Source organism: Pyrus communis, chromosome 7 (genome assembly GCF_041283825.1).
Source record: "Pyrus communis isolate YQ-2024b chromosome 7, ASM4128382v1, whole genome shotgun sequence".
Classification (NCBI taxonomy): Eukaryota; Viridiplantae; Streptophyta; class Magnoliopsida; order Rosales; family Rosaceae; genus Pyrus; species Pyrus communis.
Window position 1 is genome coordinate 2,060,683 of NC_142571.1, and position 19,381 is coordinate 2,080,063.

The following is a 19,381-nucleotide window of genomic DNA, read 5'->3' on the forward strand; positions in this document are numbered from 1 at the left end:
AATGGAGTGAGGATCCTCGCTTTTACTTCAGTGGAGTGTTGGTGATGGCCGTAAGATTTCTTTTTTGTATGATAACTGGCTTGGAATCCCTTTGCTCTCTAATATTGGTGAGGTTGACATAATTCTTTGAATTCTAAGGTAAAAGATTTTATTCAGGATGCAAAATGGTCTCTTTCCATTGCTTTTACTTCTTCTTTTTCTCATTTCTCGGAGAAGATTATGAAGATTCCATTGCCGATTACGCGCATGGATGATGCTTTATTTTGGATAGGTTTATCTTCGGGTACTGTTTCAGCTAATGAGGCTTTTCCTCATTTCTCATATTATGCTCTGAGTGGAAAATGTGCTAAAATGGTTTGGCATCAATCTATTCAGCCACCTAAGATCTTCGTAGTTTGGAAAGTTTATCATGGGAGATTGTTGACTGATGATTTATTGCAAAAGCTGAGGTGTGGCTTTAGCTTCTTATTACGCTTTTTGTCATAATGCTAGAGAATCTCGTGACCATCTTCATCTACATTGTCCTCAAACAGTTGCTTTATGGAAATGGATTTTCATTCTTTTTGGCAAGCCTTACGCTCCTTGGCAATTCTTTGAAGATATTTTTTATGGTTCTTTGGTCTCATGTTTCTCCAAGTCTGTTCGGAAACTTGGTTCTTGTTTATTTGCTATTTCTTTTGGTGTCTTTGGCACGAAATGAACCAGATCAGGTTTGAGAACAAAAAATTCAGTATTGTCGTATCCCAACATCGTCTTTTTACAGCTTTGGATGGAATCAACTTCTATTTCTTTTTCTTCTTTCACTGGTTGTGTATCAATTCCTATATTCTCCATGTTAAGAATCCCATCCCTTTCTTTGGAAGCTCTTAGTTTTGTACCTATGTTTTGGCATCCGCCTCCCGTTGGGTGGATTAAGATTACCACGGACGGGGTCTTGTAAAGGGAATGGTTAGGTGGGTAGTGGTGGTGTTTTTCGTGACTCCAATGGTATTTTTTTAGGAGCGTTTGCCTCCTCATCTTCTTATCCAAGTGCAATTGTTGCAGAGATTGTGGCTATGATTGAGGCAATTCAGATTGCATGGGATAAAGAATGGCATAACATTTAGTTAGAGACATATTCTATGCATGTCATCAGCCTTTTATCAGCTCGCCCCATGGATGTTCCATGGTTTCTTAAAGTTTCTTGGGCAAATTGTTTATGGCATATTTCTCGTTTACGTTTTTCACATATTTTTAGGGAAGGGAATTGTTTGGCAGATGGTTTTGCTAATTTTGGTACAATGAATAGTAGTTTTACGTGGTCGAACTTAGTACCTAATTTTACTGATGCATATTATAGAAGAGACTGTAACGGGCTTCCATTCTTCCGTTTGAGGTCATGAGAAGCAAAATTGTTGTTGTGGAGGTGGATTTTGGTAGTGAAATATGAGCAGCTGAATTATGGGAAATCAATTCACGTGATTGAAGCTGAAGAATTCTTAAACTAGAACATATTATTTTCATTAATTGTTTCTAGTGGGTATTGGCATAGTCCTCCTGCTTGTTTTACTTTTTCCTTTTTTGTTCATATTATTAATAAAATCTAGTAGAAGGGGGACGGGCGGAGGGTTTTTGAGTGCAACGATCCTTTCTCCTTTATGAGAGGGTTGGTACCTTGCACATGACTGTTGACAAAGAGCTAATCTCACTTAATCCGTCTCTAAAAAAAAAAAAAAAAAACTTATTGATGAGATTAGTATTAATAGCAAGTGGTATTCATTATCCGTAGAAAAATTTGTAGGGGCATTGATTTTGTAAGTCATCACTTGCCATGCATTGATTTTGTATGTCATCACTCAAAATATATGTAAGAGGAATTTGCATAAATACCATCTGAATTGTTGTTGGTGTGCGCATTTACCACTCTACTTTTTATTATTTACTGCCTAAACTTTGTATTATGTTGCACTGTACCACCTGCTATTAGAAATTCTGTTAAAATAAACTAATTTGTGTCCAAGTGGTGCACACTTAGGCTGGGTTTATGCTGGCCACATCATCAGTTAACAAAAAATTTAACAATGGATGGTACGTTGCAACATAATACAAAGTCTAGATGCTAAGTACAAAAAAGTAAAAGTTTAGGTGATAGATATGTACACCAGCAAAAATTTAGGTAGTCTTTGTGCAAAGTCCACTATAATTAATTACAGTTTATTACTTATTTTATACGAGTGATATTATTATTTGAAGTTATATATTCAGAAAGTGGGATGAATGTAATGAATTGAAGAAGAATACATATTCATTAGAACACTCCATGTGACACTATTTAATTTAGAAGATTAATCGTACATTCTTTGATTCTCAAAATTTAAATGTAAGCGGCCGTACATTTTTTATTCGCAGAGATCAACAATTATGACATAGTGTGGTATTAGCGGCTGCTTAGTGCTGCACCAGTGGAAGCATTAAACTATATATTAATAGGAACACAGTTATTAACAAAGTCACTCATCCCTACCCTGAAAAGAAAACATTTTCATTTAAACAATGGCTATAGTTTGTTTAGTTGATCGTTTAATTATCTGCCAACAAGGGCATAACAAAGGGATGCAGCATGATTACTTAAACAGTAATGCTAAGGAGACTAAATTTTGTAAATTAAATGACATGGAAGTTGATAATTGAGTTATTACTTAAACATTATAAACGTACTCATTTCCTATTTTGACAAATAATTTAGTTTACAAATTTAATATACAAATTTAGTCTTTTTAGCATTACTTTTACTTAATTAAACCAATAATTTCTTATTTTCCCTTCATATATACGGCTAAGCACGTGCTTACATGTTACTGGTACAATAATTTGCCCCCTAAATTATATTGGAAAACAAGCAAAAGTTATTTTAATAGCTCAACAGCTTTTTAAAATATAAAATCGAAGCTTTATAAAATAACTACTACTAAGTACTAACAAACAGCTTCGATTAGATCATCAAATGCATGTGGTCGCTTTTCCATTTGTTATATATGTTTGAAATTTGTGCCCCGTTTGGTGCCCTATTCCAAAATTTTAATCCAACCTATTTTTCGTTCACATTATAATTCTACTCATCATAAAAATCTTAAGCAGCTGAAATGCTGTAATGACCCGTCCTCGATTATTACGATTTTTGTAATTTTTAAATGTGAATTTATGAAAATGCCTTTCGAGTCAAAGTGTTGACTTTTGTTGATTGCCGTGTCGTGTCATGTAAGGTTCATTTTCTTAGAGTATCCTCGTAGTACTCGTCGCCATGAACGTGTGGGCGCAAACGGATTGTGATTTGGAATTATAACGAAGGAGATATTAATCTTTAAAGTCGGGGGCATTTTAGTAAATTGGTTATTTTCTAGAATACTCTAGATTTTTGGAGAAAAAATTGGTGGAGCCACATGTGTGTGGTCCAGATTTAAAGAAGAAAAGATGGGCGGTGGAGATAGGCTATAAAAGAGAGAAATGAGGGGGATGTGAAGCCAACCGGGAAAAGAGAAAAATGGTGAAGACCAATGAGAAGGGAAGGAAAGGAAGGGAAAGGAGAAGGGTGAGAAGCACGAGATCATGGATCCTTACCGGTTCTCTACGACCCGACTCGCGGAAACTGTGAAACCCAATGAGTTTAGATGGTTTTCCAGCCAATTTCCGACAATTTACGCTGAGTTATCACCTGGGAACTTTTCACTAGCCTTCCCTCTTCGATTTTCCACACAAATTAGACAAGATTTGGTCTTAGTTGCATGAGAATGGCACCGGCGGCACCATGGTGTTCTTGGTGGCAATTCGCCAATTTTTGAAGCAAAGTCCTTCGATCTCTACCACCATTAGACTCTCATTGAACCCATAAACAATGCCCAATCATTGGTTGGAATGTCAGAGTCGATTGGAGGACGAATCAAGAACATCCATCTTACGGGTTTCTGAAGGGTTTTCGTGAAATTAGGGTTTTTCCCTGCCAAATTGGCCTTAGTCACAGGTGCCGATCATTCGTGACGATTTGATGTTGTGCTAGGGAGTTGTAGCACGGACTCCAGGTGAGTGGGCTTTTGGTTTTCTATATATATACGTATGTATACCTTACGTTTTTCCCAGAAATTGTTTTAAATGAAATGTGATTGAAATGCCATGTCATACTTGCGTTATATTTTAGTATATGCATTGGTGTAGTCATGTATAATGTTGCATGATGCTGCAGAGCCCAGGTGAGCTACAAGTGAGTACATTATGATGTTAGTGGTTGTGCTGTACATGGTTATGCCTGGTTGCATTTGGTACTCATTATCCTGCACCTCAGTGTTAGTGCTTCACCCAAGGTTAGGGCTAGGCTCACGTGATCGTTCACCTCCCGCACCATACACTCACCTTGGATCCAAAGTAGGTGCCAGCCTGTCGTACAGACCACATTAGCTGATTCCGACTCGTAAGTGACTTACGATACTTCGCACAGCCTTCACGTGATCGTAGTACTTGCGCGTATTTATTTACACCCAGCCTGTCGTACAGACCACATTAGGTGGTTCCGACTTGTGTGCAGGAATTGGTTAATGAGCTATAGGTTCAACCGTATAAGTCATGTTAGGTGACTCTGGCTGGTATATCATTTTACATTGATTTATTTCACCTTGCTTACTTATTTCATTGCTGAGATACTTGACATGGCATATACTTGGTTTTCACTACTCTCGACCATGATTTCTATATACATATGTATTATTATTTTCTGGGAAATTATACAGGTTTTACGGTGAGGGATTATAATGTTTTTAAAAGGTTTTTATTAAAAATTTTATTTTCAGGCTCACTCACTCTTGTTTTTGCACCCCTACAGGTTGTAGCTGTTGGATGTTCGTATCGACGAGGATTTGTGGCGAATCTCAGTATAAGTGGCTACCTCTGAGGGTATGATTCTTACCCACACTACTGTACTTTACTTATGTTCTGACGTTGCGTGTGAAATGGGCTCGTTCCCGCTCGCAGTGCACTTTGGTCCTTAGGCCTTTTTAGATTTAAATTTATTCACATTGTCCACATCATTATACTTTATGGCTTGGTTACCTTCCAGGTGTCGGCCAGAATAACTCGATTCGGAGTCCTAGTAGACATTCCGGGTCGGGGTGTGTCAAATGCTATTTCATCACTCACCATTATTATTAAAATAACCTCTAACATATCTAAATTATTTTCTAATTTTTTAAAAGAAGAAATATTAATATGTTTCTAGGAAGAACCATTAATCCCTTCTTTAATCGTAGCCACCCTCCTCAACAATCAAAACCCTTGGCACTTGCTTGGTGGCATCTCCTTAGAGAGAGAGAGAGAGAGAGAGAGAGAGAGAGAGAGAGAGAGAGAGAGAGAGAGAGAGAGAGAGAGAGAGAGAGAGAGGGAAGAGGGGGTAGGAGAGAAGGGGAAGAGGGGGGGGGGGAAGAAACAGGAAACAAAGAGAGCAAAATGGCCAGAAAGAAAGACAGTGGGAATGGGGGAGAAATAGGGTGGGGATGTTGCGAGTTATATGTTTATATATTTGTATTGTTAACTGTAAATACTAAATAGTAGTGTTTTGTCTCACATCGATGAAATGCATATATAATACCAATTGTAACTTTAATATATATTCCACTTTGGAGTAGTTCGCTCTAGATGACCTGTGTGCTTTAATTTTGTGCCCACTTTTTCTTAGAAATGTGCCATAGGTGTTCAGTTAGTGTTTATGCTGTCATGATTTCCTTCGTTAAAAAAAAAAATCGTGAACATTGCCGTGCGTGAAAAGTGATCTGCTACAGTGATGTGAACAATGTTTAAGAAATAGGGTAATGGGACAAGTTTAGCAACACTCAAAATTTTGATAAAACATGATTTCTTTTTGGAGTCCTTGCAATTCAAGCACTTGTTAAAATTATACTTACGTTAAAACGGGGACAATAGGATGTATGGACTCAAGAAATGGTGTTTTATTAAAATTGATAAATATTACCAGATACAATCAAGCACCCAAAAAAAAAAAAACGAAATTCAACTTGTATAATTACAAACATAAATAGAAATACTAACTTGTCGAAGATAGAGGCTTGCTATGCAATGTCCTTAGACAGGATTTTGTACCCACTTGTGTACTTGTGGTTGTTTGGATGTTGTCTAACCAGAATTCAATTATTTATCTTCTAAGGTTCGCGCACTTGATTCTTAGAATCTGGCGAACTACTTTGAGTTTCTCTCAAAGAAACTAGACACGAATTACAAAAATTCTGCAGCCAACTTTTGTGTGAAAGTGTCCAAACGCCTACCGGTCGATGAGCCTAAAACCAATGCTAGTTTCCCTAACTTTCTCGATCTCCCATAATACCCGACACGTTTTGTAATTGAATCATGAACAGTTTGTTGGAAGGGTAATATTAGGAAGATAAAATTTGAAAAACTAAATAACATAGAAGTTGATGATTAGATATTACTTTAGTGTTGATAATATGATTAATGTTATTGGTGACACATTATTTAGTTTGCAAATTTTTCTACAAATTTAGTTTTTCTAGCATTACTTTTGTTGGAATTTTAATTGGGTATTTCAAAATACAAATTTGTTCGATTAATTTTATGCCATTATTATTTTCTTACTGCATGTATATCAATGTCAAGCCATTTATTATATCCTTAAATCACTATAGGGTGGTTTCTTTCATTAATATTGGAAAACGTTGTTTCTCCGTTCAAGTAGCTAATTATATGTCTAATATTTAGTATGCAAATAAAAGTCATTAGCTTCATTTATACTTAGCTATTAAGAGGTTGCTAATGTTAAGTAATATGCAGAAAGTAAAACAGAGATATCACATATGAGGAAGAAGAAGAAAACAGAGAAGGTTTAGAGAGAGAGAGAGAAAGAAAGAAGGAATTGTTGTTTTAATGTTTCTTGATTAATACTTGATTACAAAGAGTACAGTTGCTATATAGATGAGTACATAGCTAATTGCCTTAACCAACCCAATTACTTACCAACAATCCTAACTAATTATTCTAACAGCCACACTCTTAACTGCCTTATATATTTGGCTGTTTTATCCTATATATTCTAACAACCCCCCGCAAGCTCATGGTGGTCCAAGCATAAGATTGTTGCAATGAGTATTGAACAATGGCGAACTCAGTCATTTGGTAAGAATGTCGGCAATCTGCTCGGAAGAAGATACAAACTGAACCACGAGCTTCTTGCTTGCAACACGTTCTCTCACAAAGTGAACATCAACTTCAATATGTTTTGTGCGCTGATGTTGCACTGGATTAAAAGACAATGTGATTGCATTAAGGTTGTCACAAAAAAGAACTGGGGGGGGGTAAGGAATTTGAACTTGCAGAACTTGAAACAATTGTTGCAACCAATCCAATTCAGCAGTAGTGGATGAGAGAGCTCGATATTCAGCTTTAGTTGATGATCTTGATACTGTTTGTTCTTTCTTTGAAGCCCAAGAGATAGGATTGTTACCCAGAAACACAACAAAACTTGTTGTAGAATGCCTATCATTAGGGTCCCCAGCCCAATCAGCATCCCTAAAAGATCGGAGTGTTAAACTGCCTTTTGTATATCGAATTCCATGTGTCATAGTCCCTTTGAGATATCGCAAGATTTTCTTCACAGCCAAATAATGAGAAGCCATTGGAGACTGCATAAACTGACAAACTTGGTGGACTGAGAAGGCTATGTCTGGCCTTGTAAAAACCAAGTATTGTAAGGCACCAACAATACTTCTATAAAGACTAGGATTATTAAAAGGTTCCCCATCATCCTTCAGTAACCTGTTATACGGTAAGCAATGGGTTGCACATGGTTTAGAATCGAACATTTCAGTTTTCTGCAACAAATCTTTCACATACTTCTCTTGAGATAAAAACAACCCTTCATCCGTGTTTGTAATTTGTATCCCAAGAAAATAATGAAGAGACCCCCAGATTTTTGAGATCAAATTCATTTGTTAAATATGCAATAACCTGTGCAATCATCTCAGTGGCATTTCCAGTGATTATGATGTCATCTACGTAGAGAAACAGAATCACAAGTGAAGAACCAGAACTCTTGACAAAGATCGATGAATCAGCATATGTATTGTGGAACCCTAATTTGGGCAGAAAGCTTGTGAATCTGTCATTCCAAGCCCTTGGGGCTTACTTGAGTCCATAGAGGGACTTATGTAATTTATAGACTTTAAGAGGATGATGATGGTCTTTAAATCCCGAAGGTTGAGACATATAAACTTCTTCTTGTAAAATGCCATGAATGAAGGCATTTTTGACATCTAATTGATGTAGAGGCTAAGCATGATGAGCTGCCAAAGCTAACACTAACCTGACAGTGGTTGGTTTAATAACAGGACTGAATGTTTCCTCATAGTCGAGTCCATGCTCCTGATTAAACCCTTTTGCAACAAGTCTCGCTTTGTACCTCGCTATTGTCCCATCAGAATTCCTCTTGATTTTAAATACCCACTTGCAGCCGACAAGGTTCTTATTATGTGGAAGATCCACTAGACTCCAGGTTCTTTGAGAATGTAAAGTTGTAATCTCTTCATTCATAGCCTCATTCCACACTGGTTCTTTCAAAGCTGACTTATATGTTGCAGGCTCTGTGGTAGTAAGGTCAACCCCTCCAGAATCACAAATTGATGCATACAAGGCTTTATGCTTCACAATACCACTTTTGGATCGAGTCTGCATGGGGTGGAGATTCATTGGTGGAATCTCTCAAGACAGAACTCAAGTGCCACATGGGTTGATGAAGATGGAGATGAAGCAGCAATAATGGACTGTGGTGTGGTCAGGGTATTAGTATCATACTAGAAGTTTGCAATACATCTGGGGACTCAGTAGATCTGTGACATGACTCTGTATGCATATTAAGTGATTGACTATATGTTGGAGATGGCTGTGCATGTATTTGAGGTGACTGAGATCTAGTAGATGAAGTATCTCTAGGTGTAGATAAAGTTTGCACTCTAGAATTTGAAACTGGTGAAACAAGAACATTTTGAAGATTTGGAGTTGGTAGTAGTGCATTGTCAAGTAATGGTGCGGGAGTAAGAATCTGAGCTTTAGGGTAAACAGGTAGTAATGGAAATGGAAACTCGAGTTCATTGAATAGGACAAGTCTAGAAATGTAGCACTTTTTGGTTTCCAGATGATAACAGAAGTACCCTTTGTAGTAAGGAGCATATCCTAAAAATAAGCATCGAGAGGTTTTATGTTGTAATTTTGAGGTGTTATATGGTTTAAGGAGAGGGTAACAAGAACAACCGAATACCTTTAAGTGAGACAGATCAGGAATAGCATCATAGAATAATTCAAAGGGTGATTTGTTATAAAGGATAGTAGTTGGCATTCTATTGATTAAGTAGGTTGCTGTATGACAGACATAAGTCCAAAAGAATGAAGGTAAATGAGCAGTCTGCAACAATGTAAGGGCAGTTTCTACAATATGCCTATGTTTACGTTCTGCTAACCCATTTTGTTCAGGGGTATATGGACAAGAACTCTGATGAAAAACACCATGTTTAGTGAGAAATGTTTGAAACTTTTTACTCATAAATTCTCCTCCTCCATCACTTTGCAAAATTTTTATTTTGGTTGTAAATTGAGTGCAAACATAATGATAGAAAGAGACAAATGTAGAGAAAAGGTCTGATTTATTGATTAAGGAAAAAATCCAACTGAATCAGGTACATTCATCTGTGAACAGAACATAGTATTTATACCCATCTAAAGATTGACAAGGTGTTGGACCCCACAAATCACTATGTATCACCTCAAAAGGAACCACAGACCTAGTTTGAATAGACTGAAAAGGTAACTTGCTGAATTTCCCCTCTAAACAACTTTGACACATTGTAGAAGATGAATCATGTACAATAACTATGCTAGACTTCTTAAGCATTGTAAAAGAAACTGAGTTGGAAGGATGACCTAATCGGTTGTGCCAAAGAGTTGAATTTACTAGTTTTCCCAAGCAGACCATGATTTTTGAAGTTGCAGCAGACTGGTGTGGTATAAGAGATGGTATAGGATAAAGTCCATTATTGCATACTCCTTGGAATAGAATTCTCCCTGTGGCCTTGTCCTGGATCCAAAAAGAGAAAGCATCGAATATTCACAAACAATTGTTGTCTAAACATAATCTATGCACAGATAAAAGATTATGAGACAATCTAGGCACATAAAGAACTTAATTCAGTTTCAAAGGATGATGTGAGGTCCTTAAGAGAGAGGTGCCTATGTGGGACACTTGCAAACCTTCCCCATTTGCAGTCTGGACCATTTCAGTATTTGGATATAGTGATGCCAAGCTCAAATTCCTCATATCAGCAGTCATGTGGTTTGTGGCCCCAGAATCAGTGAGCCAACTTTCAGGTGAATATTGTGTGGGGGTAGACAAAGGTGTAGAGGTAGACATTGTAGACGGCATCATATGATTGGATGGCACAGAGTGTGAGTATGTGGTATTCATGGTTGCCATGTGTGGGACTTGATTAGGAGATTGATTCCTAAAGAAGCAAGTTCTTGCAGTATGATTTTTCCTGTCACAGATTTAACAGGGCTCAATAGCTCAGCATTTCTAAAATTACAAGTTGCAGCAGAATGTCCTTGTTTAGAGCAAATCTGATAGATAACATTTGAAGAAGATGCACCACTATTGAATGAGGACGGAGTCCCAAGAATTCCAGGAGCAAAATCATGTACCACAGGCTTGGAATTATAATACCTTTGTCCTTGATTGTTGTTAAACTCCCCCTTGCCTTTAAATTTTGACCTGCCACCATTGAAGAAACTGGATTGACCAGAATGTCCATTAAATCCGGAATTGCCTTCATTGTTGATTGTTTGAGTATTGTTCTGGACACCATTTGGAGAAGGGTTCCCAAAAGAATAACTTTGTGATCTGTGACCATTGTTCTTGGCCACCATAGCAAACATAAAGGGCATGGAGAAATTGTTCTTAACCGTGGCCTCCTCTGCAAGTAACTGAGAACGAAACTCCTTGAGAGATATAACACTTTCCCTTCCATGAATAACACATCTGAAAGTGTTATATTCTGCAGGAAAACCATTGAGAGCCAAGATCACAATATCTTCATTGGCAAAGAAAACTCCGGCAGTTACAAGAAAATCCCATGTTGCTTTAATACGTTGAAGATACATCGATACAAAATTAGAACCCTTTTTGATGTTCTGAAGATCAACTTTCATCTGGAAAATGGAAGTACGACTAATAGTTGAAAACTGTTCTTGAAGCCGAACCCAAAGATCTCTTGAGCTAGTACTGCCTATGGCACAAGAGATGGCAAAGGAAGACAAAGTTGCAGTGAGAAGTTGCATGAGAGCCTTGTCATGCATCTTCCAAATCCTGTACTCATTAACTTCAGCTTGTGGGGTTAAAGACGCACCAGTTAGTGCCGAATCAGGAGACCCAGATGAAGAAAACTGAGGAGGACACACGTTTGTACCATCTACAAACCCCATAATTCCATAGCCTTCGAGCATCAATTGTAACTGAAACTGCCATTGAAGATAGTTGGAATCATCCAACTTCATAGTAACCGAAATAGAAACTGATGAAATCAAGTTGGTAATCGATGATTGTAAGATTTGCAACTGATTTGCAGTGATCATTGTGAAAGAATCTGAGTGAGACAAAAAACCAAACACTTGGCGTGCAAGAACTTCCCAAAAACAAATCAGAGAATTGGGCAGGAAAGAAGCCCGAAATTCCAAGAGACAGAAAAAGAATCAGTATGTTGAGGTCGTAGCGGAAGTAAACCAAGGATCGAGAAAGCTCGAATGGCTTTCAAGACGATGATACCATGTTAAGTAATATGCAGAAAGTAAAACAGAGATATCACAGATGAGGAAGAAGAAGAAAACAGAGAAGGTTTAGAGAGAGAGAGAGAAAGAAAGAAAGAAGGAATTGTTGTTTTAATGTTTCTTGATTAATACTTGATTACAAAGAGTACAGTTGCTATATAGATGAGTACATAGCTAACTACCTTAACCAACCCAATTACTTACCAACAATTCTAACTAATTATTTTAACAGCCACACTCCTAACTGCCTTATCTATTTGGCTGTTTTATCCTATATATTCTAACAGCTAATGCAATGCTCTTTAATTTCCTAACGTTCTATTTGAGCCCTTAAATGCTTCCTTTGTTCCGAGTAATCTTTTTCTTCCCTATAAACTCCACCTAGTTGAAAAGAATCCCACCATCCTCTTCTTTCTTGATCTCTTGTATTCCTTCAATTGCTGTTATAATTTCCACCTCTTATTTGCCAAAGGAAAGAATCGAGCTGTTCACTCAATCCAAGTATTGTGAGTGTGCGCTTACAACAATCATAGGTTGTTGTATTCTGGAACGTAGGACACCATAACCTGCAATATCAAGATAAAGTCTCCAAGGGGCAAAATTTACTCTTAAGAACACTGAACTAACACGCCTTGACCTACAATGTTGTTCAATGAAGCCTCAACGAAGAGTAGTTTCTACACTCTAAAGGAGAATATTTTATTGTATATGTTTATAGTATCTAATTAATTGTGGCAACATAAATTACTGTGTACTAATGTTTATCTTACAAAATTTGTTGTAGGAGAAGTAGCATCCATGCATATGGCAGAATATTTCTAACAGAGTCATCTAGAAAAATAAAACAATAAGTTGTATGCTGTGGAATGTGTTTGTAAGGGAGTTTCCAAAACACAATAAACAAAAATTATCCATTTGAATTTTAAATCAAAGAACACTGTATCTTGCCATGTCTAAATTTTAGAACGTGTTTAGTTCTTGGCAAATAAAAAAATTAATGCATAGGTGCTTGCTTCCAGTTTTAATGGTAGAGCACTTTATGTTTGAATCTTGTTCTTCCTATGCACTTGAATCATATGTCTCATATCTCTCCATAATGGTAGTTTGCGCAGCTCAGCTCAGTCTTCACTTTGTCTTCTCTTTCGACCTTTTTGTACACAAAAGCATTCGCAATTAACGCATAAACACAAAAATTTAGTGTGCTCAAAACTGCCAGCACCCAATAGAAGTAATCGAGGTGAGCCCGATTGATATTGTCACCAAGCCATTTCTCACCATTTCTTGAGGTAATTAACTCCAGAACAGATATAATCCAATTGCTAATGAAGCTGCCAACTCCTATAACACTCATAGACGCAGCCGCTCCCATGCTTCTCATTTGCTCTGGCATTTGACCATAGAATAATTCTTGAATTCCAACCATGACGAATGGATATGCGAGGCCAAGAATCAAGTATTGTGGGAGTAACCACCATACCCTCATTGGTACTATCGCTTGAGGTTCATCAATGAGATTGTAGTCTTTTGCAATGTTGAGCCTTTTGGCCTCTACTAGAGCCGACACAACCATAAGGAGTATGGATAGAACTAGCCCAGTGCCGATTCTTTGTAGCACGGTAATACCCGAGGGGTGTCCCGTATATTTTTGGGCTATTGGGACAAAAAACCGATCGTAGATTAGAACGGCGAATATGTTTGTAATGCCAACGAGGCCTGGAAGTGATGCAGCAGGAACCTGGAAATGAGGACCGATCGACCGGATGGTTGTGCTACTTTGTTTGGTGAAGAAGGTATGAAGTTGGGCTTGGACTACACCAAACATTAGGAAACTCAACCATAGGGGGATGAGTCGGAGGACGAGCTTCACTTCTTCCACTTGATTGAGAGAGCATAGCCTCCATGGATTTCTAGGGTTTGTTGAAGCATCTAGTTCGTCTATGATCGTTGCCTTGTCCAAGCATCTGCATTATTTTTTGTTTTCATTACGCAACATAAGCTTGTTAATTGTGATTGATGATAAGAGGATGAATCCCGTATCGGAAAAAGTAGAACGGACGGACTATCTATGTGCTATTACTATAGGAAAAATTGGGGAAAACAGCCAAGGTAAAAAGAAAATAATGTATGAATGCACGTGGACACTAGAGGTTTGGACGTCTATGTCATCTATGACTATATATCTATATATTTTTCATATAACATAAAGTTGTTTAGTAATTCTTGTTCAACAAAAAAAGTTGTTTAGTAATTGATTAAGAGATTATATGTGTCTGTTCTACTCAAATGGATGACAAAAATGTGATCAATTCTAATCAACTCTTAATCCAACAGTCAAGATTGCTTGTATTTCTCATTTCATAAGAAATAAATGAATCTGACCCATTCAAATGATTAGAGGCTCTTTGTTGCTCAAATGACCCTTAATTAGGTTAGCACCCTTACAGTGTATGTCCATATATATCATGATGCCACATTAGAATTCATACTGAATAATGGCATTCTATTTGACATTTTGTTTGATTATAATGATCATTATAGAGTTTTAACAATAAAGTATATTTCTAATCTATTTATTTATTGTTTAAATTAAAAAAAAAAAAAAAAATCGACCCTAAAAATATCATAATCATAACTTTTCATTCTACATTTCCTTAACACCTAGCTAACCTAACAGTTTCCTTTATTACAATTATATGACTAATAGATTTTCATTTGCGCTGATCTTCCATATGAATTTATAGTTTGAAAAAGAACAAAAAAAAAGGACTGCTTTGGATCATAAAAGCATATTATAAACACGAAAGAATAGTACTTTATGCAATATTAAGTTTGTACCTGAGTTGATTAGTACGAGCCAAAACCTGAGGCTGCGACTGACCTTGTAGCAGGGCTTCACCCTTGTCGTCTCCATAATAAACACACTCACAATTGAGTGTTTTAGTGACATGCCATTTTCGAGCTGCTGCAACGAGCACTTGTGCCACCGTAGTTAAAGGGCTCCCTGGACGCCTTTGTTTCCTGTACCTCTTAGTTCCCACCAAGAATGATAAGAGTGACACCACCAAAACTCCCGCCAATATTCCAAACCCTAATCCCCACCCAACATTATCCTACAAGTATAGTAATTTCAATTAATTAGTGTACAGAATTAATTAATTTATCAACAAAAAAATCAAATCTAGTTACTTTTTTTTTGGTGGCATTTTGATGACTGAACCGGATAAATAGTAAGATTAGTAATGTTTTCTCTTTTGACAAACCCCCTCCCAGACAACAACCACCGGCCGGCGTCCCTCACATCACCAACGGCGTCCCCTACCAACCTCACAGCCATCCTTCCTTCTCTATCACTCTCGCAGCCGGTATCCATGTTCCTTCTTCCCTTCTCGAAATTATATGAAATATGAAATTCCCGCTAACAAAACCGAAGAGCAAGGAGTTCCTTCATTCAATTAAAAACCTGATCGGTAAGTTCTTTAAATTCAGATTCTTATTTTGATTCTTTTTTTTTTTAATTTTTAATTTTTTTATCTTTTGATGGTTGAGAAGATGTGATTAGTATTACGGGACAGAGATTCAGGGCCGAAGGGGTAAAGGAAGATCTAGAAGGACTTTTGAAGAGACTCTAAGAAAATACTTAAAGTGTTTGGATCTAACGGAAGACGTGACACATAACCGAGCTCAATGACATTCTAGGATTCATATAGTCGACCCTACTTGGTTGGAAAAGACTTTGTTGTTGTTATTGTTGTTTTGATGGTTGAGAATTTTATGAATCCAAAATCAATAAGAGGTAAAGAGAGAGGCAACTACTATCAGACTGGTAAGGATCACCGGTGTCGTGGTCGGGATCGAGGAGGGGTGCATGTAGGGGGAAGGAGAAGGGGTTTTTTTTTTTTTTTTTGTCAAACAATAGATTTGTTAAATTAAATGTTAGAATAGCGAGCCGACGGGATTTGAACCCACATTGTAATTCAAGGACAACACTTCTCTCCACCACTATGGTAGAGGGCTCCTTGTGTTTCATTTTATCTTTTTATTTACAATATTTTAAGGGTAATTTGGAAATCAAAACACACTAAAAGTTTTGTGGGGTGAACTTAGATGGGTAATGGAGTGTAACTAGAAAAACTCATATACTAATTTCATCTAATAAACTACATAGAGGGGTATTTTGAATTCGGGTGATAAGGGGTACACTGTTCAAGCCAATTTAATTCAATTTTTATCTGTTATGATTATGATTAGTAATGTTTTGTAATACAGGAGAACAAAAGATTCAACAAAAAAAAAAAACAAAAAAAAAAAAAAAAAGGAGCACGAAATTCAGTAAAAGTCAACAAGGTAATTTCACGGATATACAAGTTATTAGTTGTGTATCCCAACTATTGACCAAACAAAATAACTTATTCAACAATTGGAAGTATTAAATTTCTTTTGTGATTTTGTTTTTATTTTTATGTACTATTATACTCTAAATACTTTTGGGAGGATGTGGGAATATAGAACAAAGTTATTACCTGGAGATATACAACTCCGACTGCGGCAGAAGTGGCACCAAACCCGAACCCCACGTACCACCAGTTGAAGAAGGAGCTCTTGACCTTGATCTCTTCCGGCGTGTTCTCATCGAACTGATCTGCTGCAAATGTTTGCAAGCATGGCTGCAGCGCACCTTGAGCCACCGATAAAATGTAGAGCGCCACAAAGAACACTGCTCGGCGACTTTGTGAGGGAATTACTGAGATGGACAGAGTCAAAAGAACCATGCCCTACAATATGATATATAAGCTATGAACACAACTACTCAAGTATATCGATCCAATCAAACATGATTAGTATTTTCTTATCAAATAAACTAGCTACGTTCTTACCAAAGTTGAACTTTCAAAGCATTTATTAACGGGAAAAAATGCGAAGACTGATTTACCAGGAAATGGATGGTGATGGATTAGGTTTTAAACTGACCAAAATAGGAATCTGCAAGAAAGGAGCCGAGGACAGGGAAGACTGATGAGATACCAAGCCAGGTTCTGATGACACATTTAGTTTGACTCGTTCTAAATATGTTAAAAGAATGAAAATTTGTATTGTCTTTTTGGTATTAAGTATTGTCAAAAAACCAATTTAGCTAGCCAAATGAACTTATTATCTTTAACAACACTCTATTCTAACAAACACTATACTATTTTATCCATTTTTTTATTTATACAAATCCAGTTTTTCGCTCTCTTCTCAATTTTCCCACTTTGACCACTTCATCTTTCTTTTTCTTTTTCACTTCATTTCTTCCCTCCACTCTCTCTCTCTCTCTCTCTCTCTCTCTTTACCTTTCCCTCTTCGCTTTCTTTTTTCCTTTATATGCTGCAGGCTCCTATCAAAACCCAAATCTTTCAGGAAACCAAACTCCTCATCCTCATTTTATCTTCAATCTCTCCCAGTCCATCTAACCCTAATTTTCCCAATTCAACTATTTAGCAAGCCGACGTCCGATGCGCTGAAGAATGTCAATCTCTCCCCAGAGTCAGAAGTTAGCTCCGCTGCTGCTCCTCATTCACCACCGAATCTCATGACTAGATGAACAACCACTGAATAATTTATCACTGAATCGAAAACGAATCGGTTCATCTGTACCGATACGGGTTTCGGATGCTCTTTCACCGTATTCGGCCATTATGGTTTAGATTCACAGTCTCTCGCAACATAGTGAGCATCATACGGGCGTACCAAAACTGAACATTCGACACATATATTAAAGAGAAAAAATGCGATGACTTTTAGATGATTTACCAGGAAATAAATGGTGATGGAGAAGACGATGGTTTTGAACCGACCAAAATATGAATCTGCAAGAAAGGCTCCGAGGACAGGGAAGACTAATGAGATACCCAGCCAGGTGTTGACATTCTTAGCCGCGGCGGCTAAGGGCTGGTCCAAAACATCTGTGAGGTACATGATGAGGTTACTTGCCAACCCATAGAATGCGAACTGCTGGGCCACCTCAACCACTGCAAGTAAAATTTAATTAAGCAACAAATAAACAGAGTACTCATGAAAGATGAAACTTTAATAAGTTTTCAGAAAAATTAATGAACTGAATACAAATATTGACCGCAACAAAAAAATTCAAGTAACTGTGGAATTAAATGAAAAATAAGATGCTGATAAAAGAAGCTGAAATATAAGATGAACATAGAAGAACTTGATTGCTTACAGATGATGAAAATAGCAGCATTCCAGCCACCCGCATTGGGTTTTTCAGAAGCAATATTCATAATTGATGGTGTTTAGAGAGCTGAAATTTTATTGGACCTCCTCATCAAGAGAGAAAAGTACTAGAGATTTGTCTGGAAATTTGGTGGTTTTACATGAAATTTTTCTCGTTGAATTACTATATATGGATCGTGTTTCCGAAGTCATATACATACATACATACATATGTATATGTCTCTCTCTCTCTCTCTCTCTCTCTCTCTCTCTCTCTCTCTGTATATATATGTATATAGGGTGGTCACTGGGCAATTAATTAGAATATATAAAGTTATTTGGTTTGATGCCACTGGCCTTTTATGCTTATAAAGAATTATTTTAGGAGGCGTAGTTGCTTGCTGTGAACCACAAGACAGGAGAATGCAGCGCTTGATTGTACGAATGGCAGGAGGATATTCCCACGTGACTGTGATTCATGTTGATGAATATACCCACGTGACTGATTCACGTTGATGAATTTTAAAACATATATGCTAGACCTGTCGCGATATTTTTTCGTTGGAAGACACATCAACCCAGCGATCGACGACAGAATGGTATTAACAAATAGAGTAAATCTCAGTTTATTATTCTTAAATTTTATGGTTTTCAATATTTGGTATATCAAGTTTTTTTTGTTCCAGAATCATACCAAAAATGTTAATTTTGGGACAGTCTCATACATCCGTTAGTCTGGCTGTTAAGTCTTCTGTTAACTGATGATGTGGCATCCATGTGGATAATGACTAGACGCCATGTGTCATTCAAGGGTCCACGTGAAAATTAAAAATTAAAAAAAAATTTTGGTCCTCTTCTACCTCCCCTGATGTCTTCTTCCTCTCTGTTTCTTCTTCTTCTCCCAACACAAAAAGTTAGGATCTCTCTTCCTCCTTCTTCGCCGGCGTCGCTCCCCTCCCAACTTTCTCTCGAACCCTCCCATCCAATCTGGCGACCAACCCCTCTTTCTTTTCTCCTTATTTGCTCGTCATTTGCGCTCGCCACTAGCACCGACACCATCAGCCTGAGTTCGTGCTCGACCTGCTCAACCTTACCTATCAGATCGTACGACAGGTTCCTTCAAGTCGTCGAGATGCCAAGGGGGTCGAAGAGGACACTGAATTGGTCCTTATCTCTATTGGACGTCGATGAATTGAACGGTAAGGCTGTCATCGTCGGAATTGTTTTGGGTGAGATAAAAACGGAGGAGGTTGGTGAAAAGGTAGGGGTGGTGGTTGTCGACGAAGAGGAAGGGTTTCTCGAGAAGGTTTCGTGA

General features: G+C 37.4%; 1 protein-coding gene across 1 annotated transcript; it reads right to left on the minus strand.

Annotated features, from left to right (window-relative positions):
• Positions 1 to 12,742: 12,742 nt before the first annotated feature.
• On the minus strand, positions 12,743 to 18,305 carry LOC137733420 (protein NRT1/ PTR FAMILY 5.4-like). Its single transcript, XM_068472570.2, has 5 exons — positions 18,074 to 18,305; positions 17,650 to 17,867; positions 16,380 to 16,631; positions 14,695 to 14,969; positions 12,743 to 13,820 (listed from the first exon to the last, which is right to left on the minus strand). The coding sequence occupies exons 1-5, from the start codon at positions 18,132 to 18,134 to the stop codon at positions 12,941 to 12,943; spliced, it is 1,686 nt and encodes a 561-aa protein (XP_068328671.2). The 5' UTR covers positions 18,135 to 18,305; the 3' UTR covers positions 12,743 to 12,940.
• Positions 18,306 to 19,381: the final 1,076 nt, after the last annotated feature.

What these genes read in the sequence shown, in the direction of transcription:
- LOC137733420 (XM_068472570.2), bottom strand. Translation starts at nt 18,134, where the DNA reads ATGAATATTGCTTCTGAAAAACCCAATGCGGGTGGCTGGAATGCTGCT. An exon ending in TGCTGCTATTTTCATCATCT is followed by an intron (nt 17,868 to 18,073) that starts GTAAGCAATCAA and finishes TTTTACTTGCAG; the next exon opens with TGGTTGAGGTGGCCCAGCAG. An exon ending in GCTCGTACTAATCAACTCAG is followed by an intron (nt 13,821 to 14,694) that starts GTACAAACTTAA and finishes AAAATAATGCAG; the next exon opens with ATGCTTGGACAAGGCAACGA.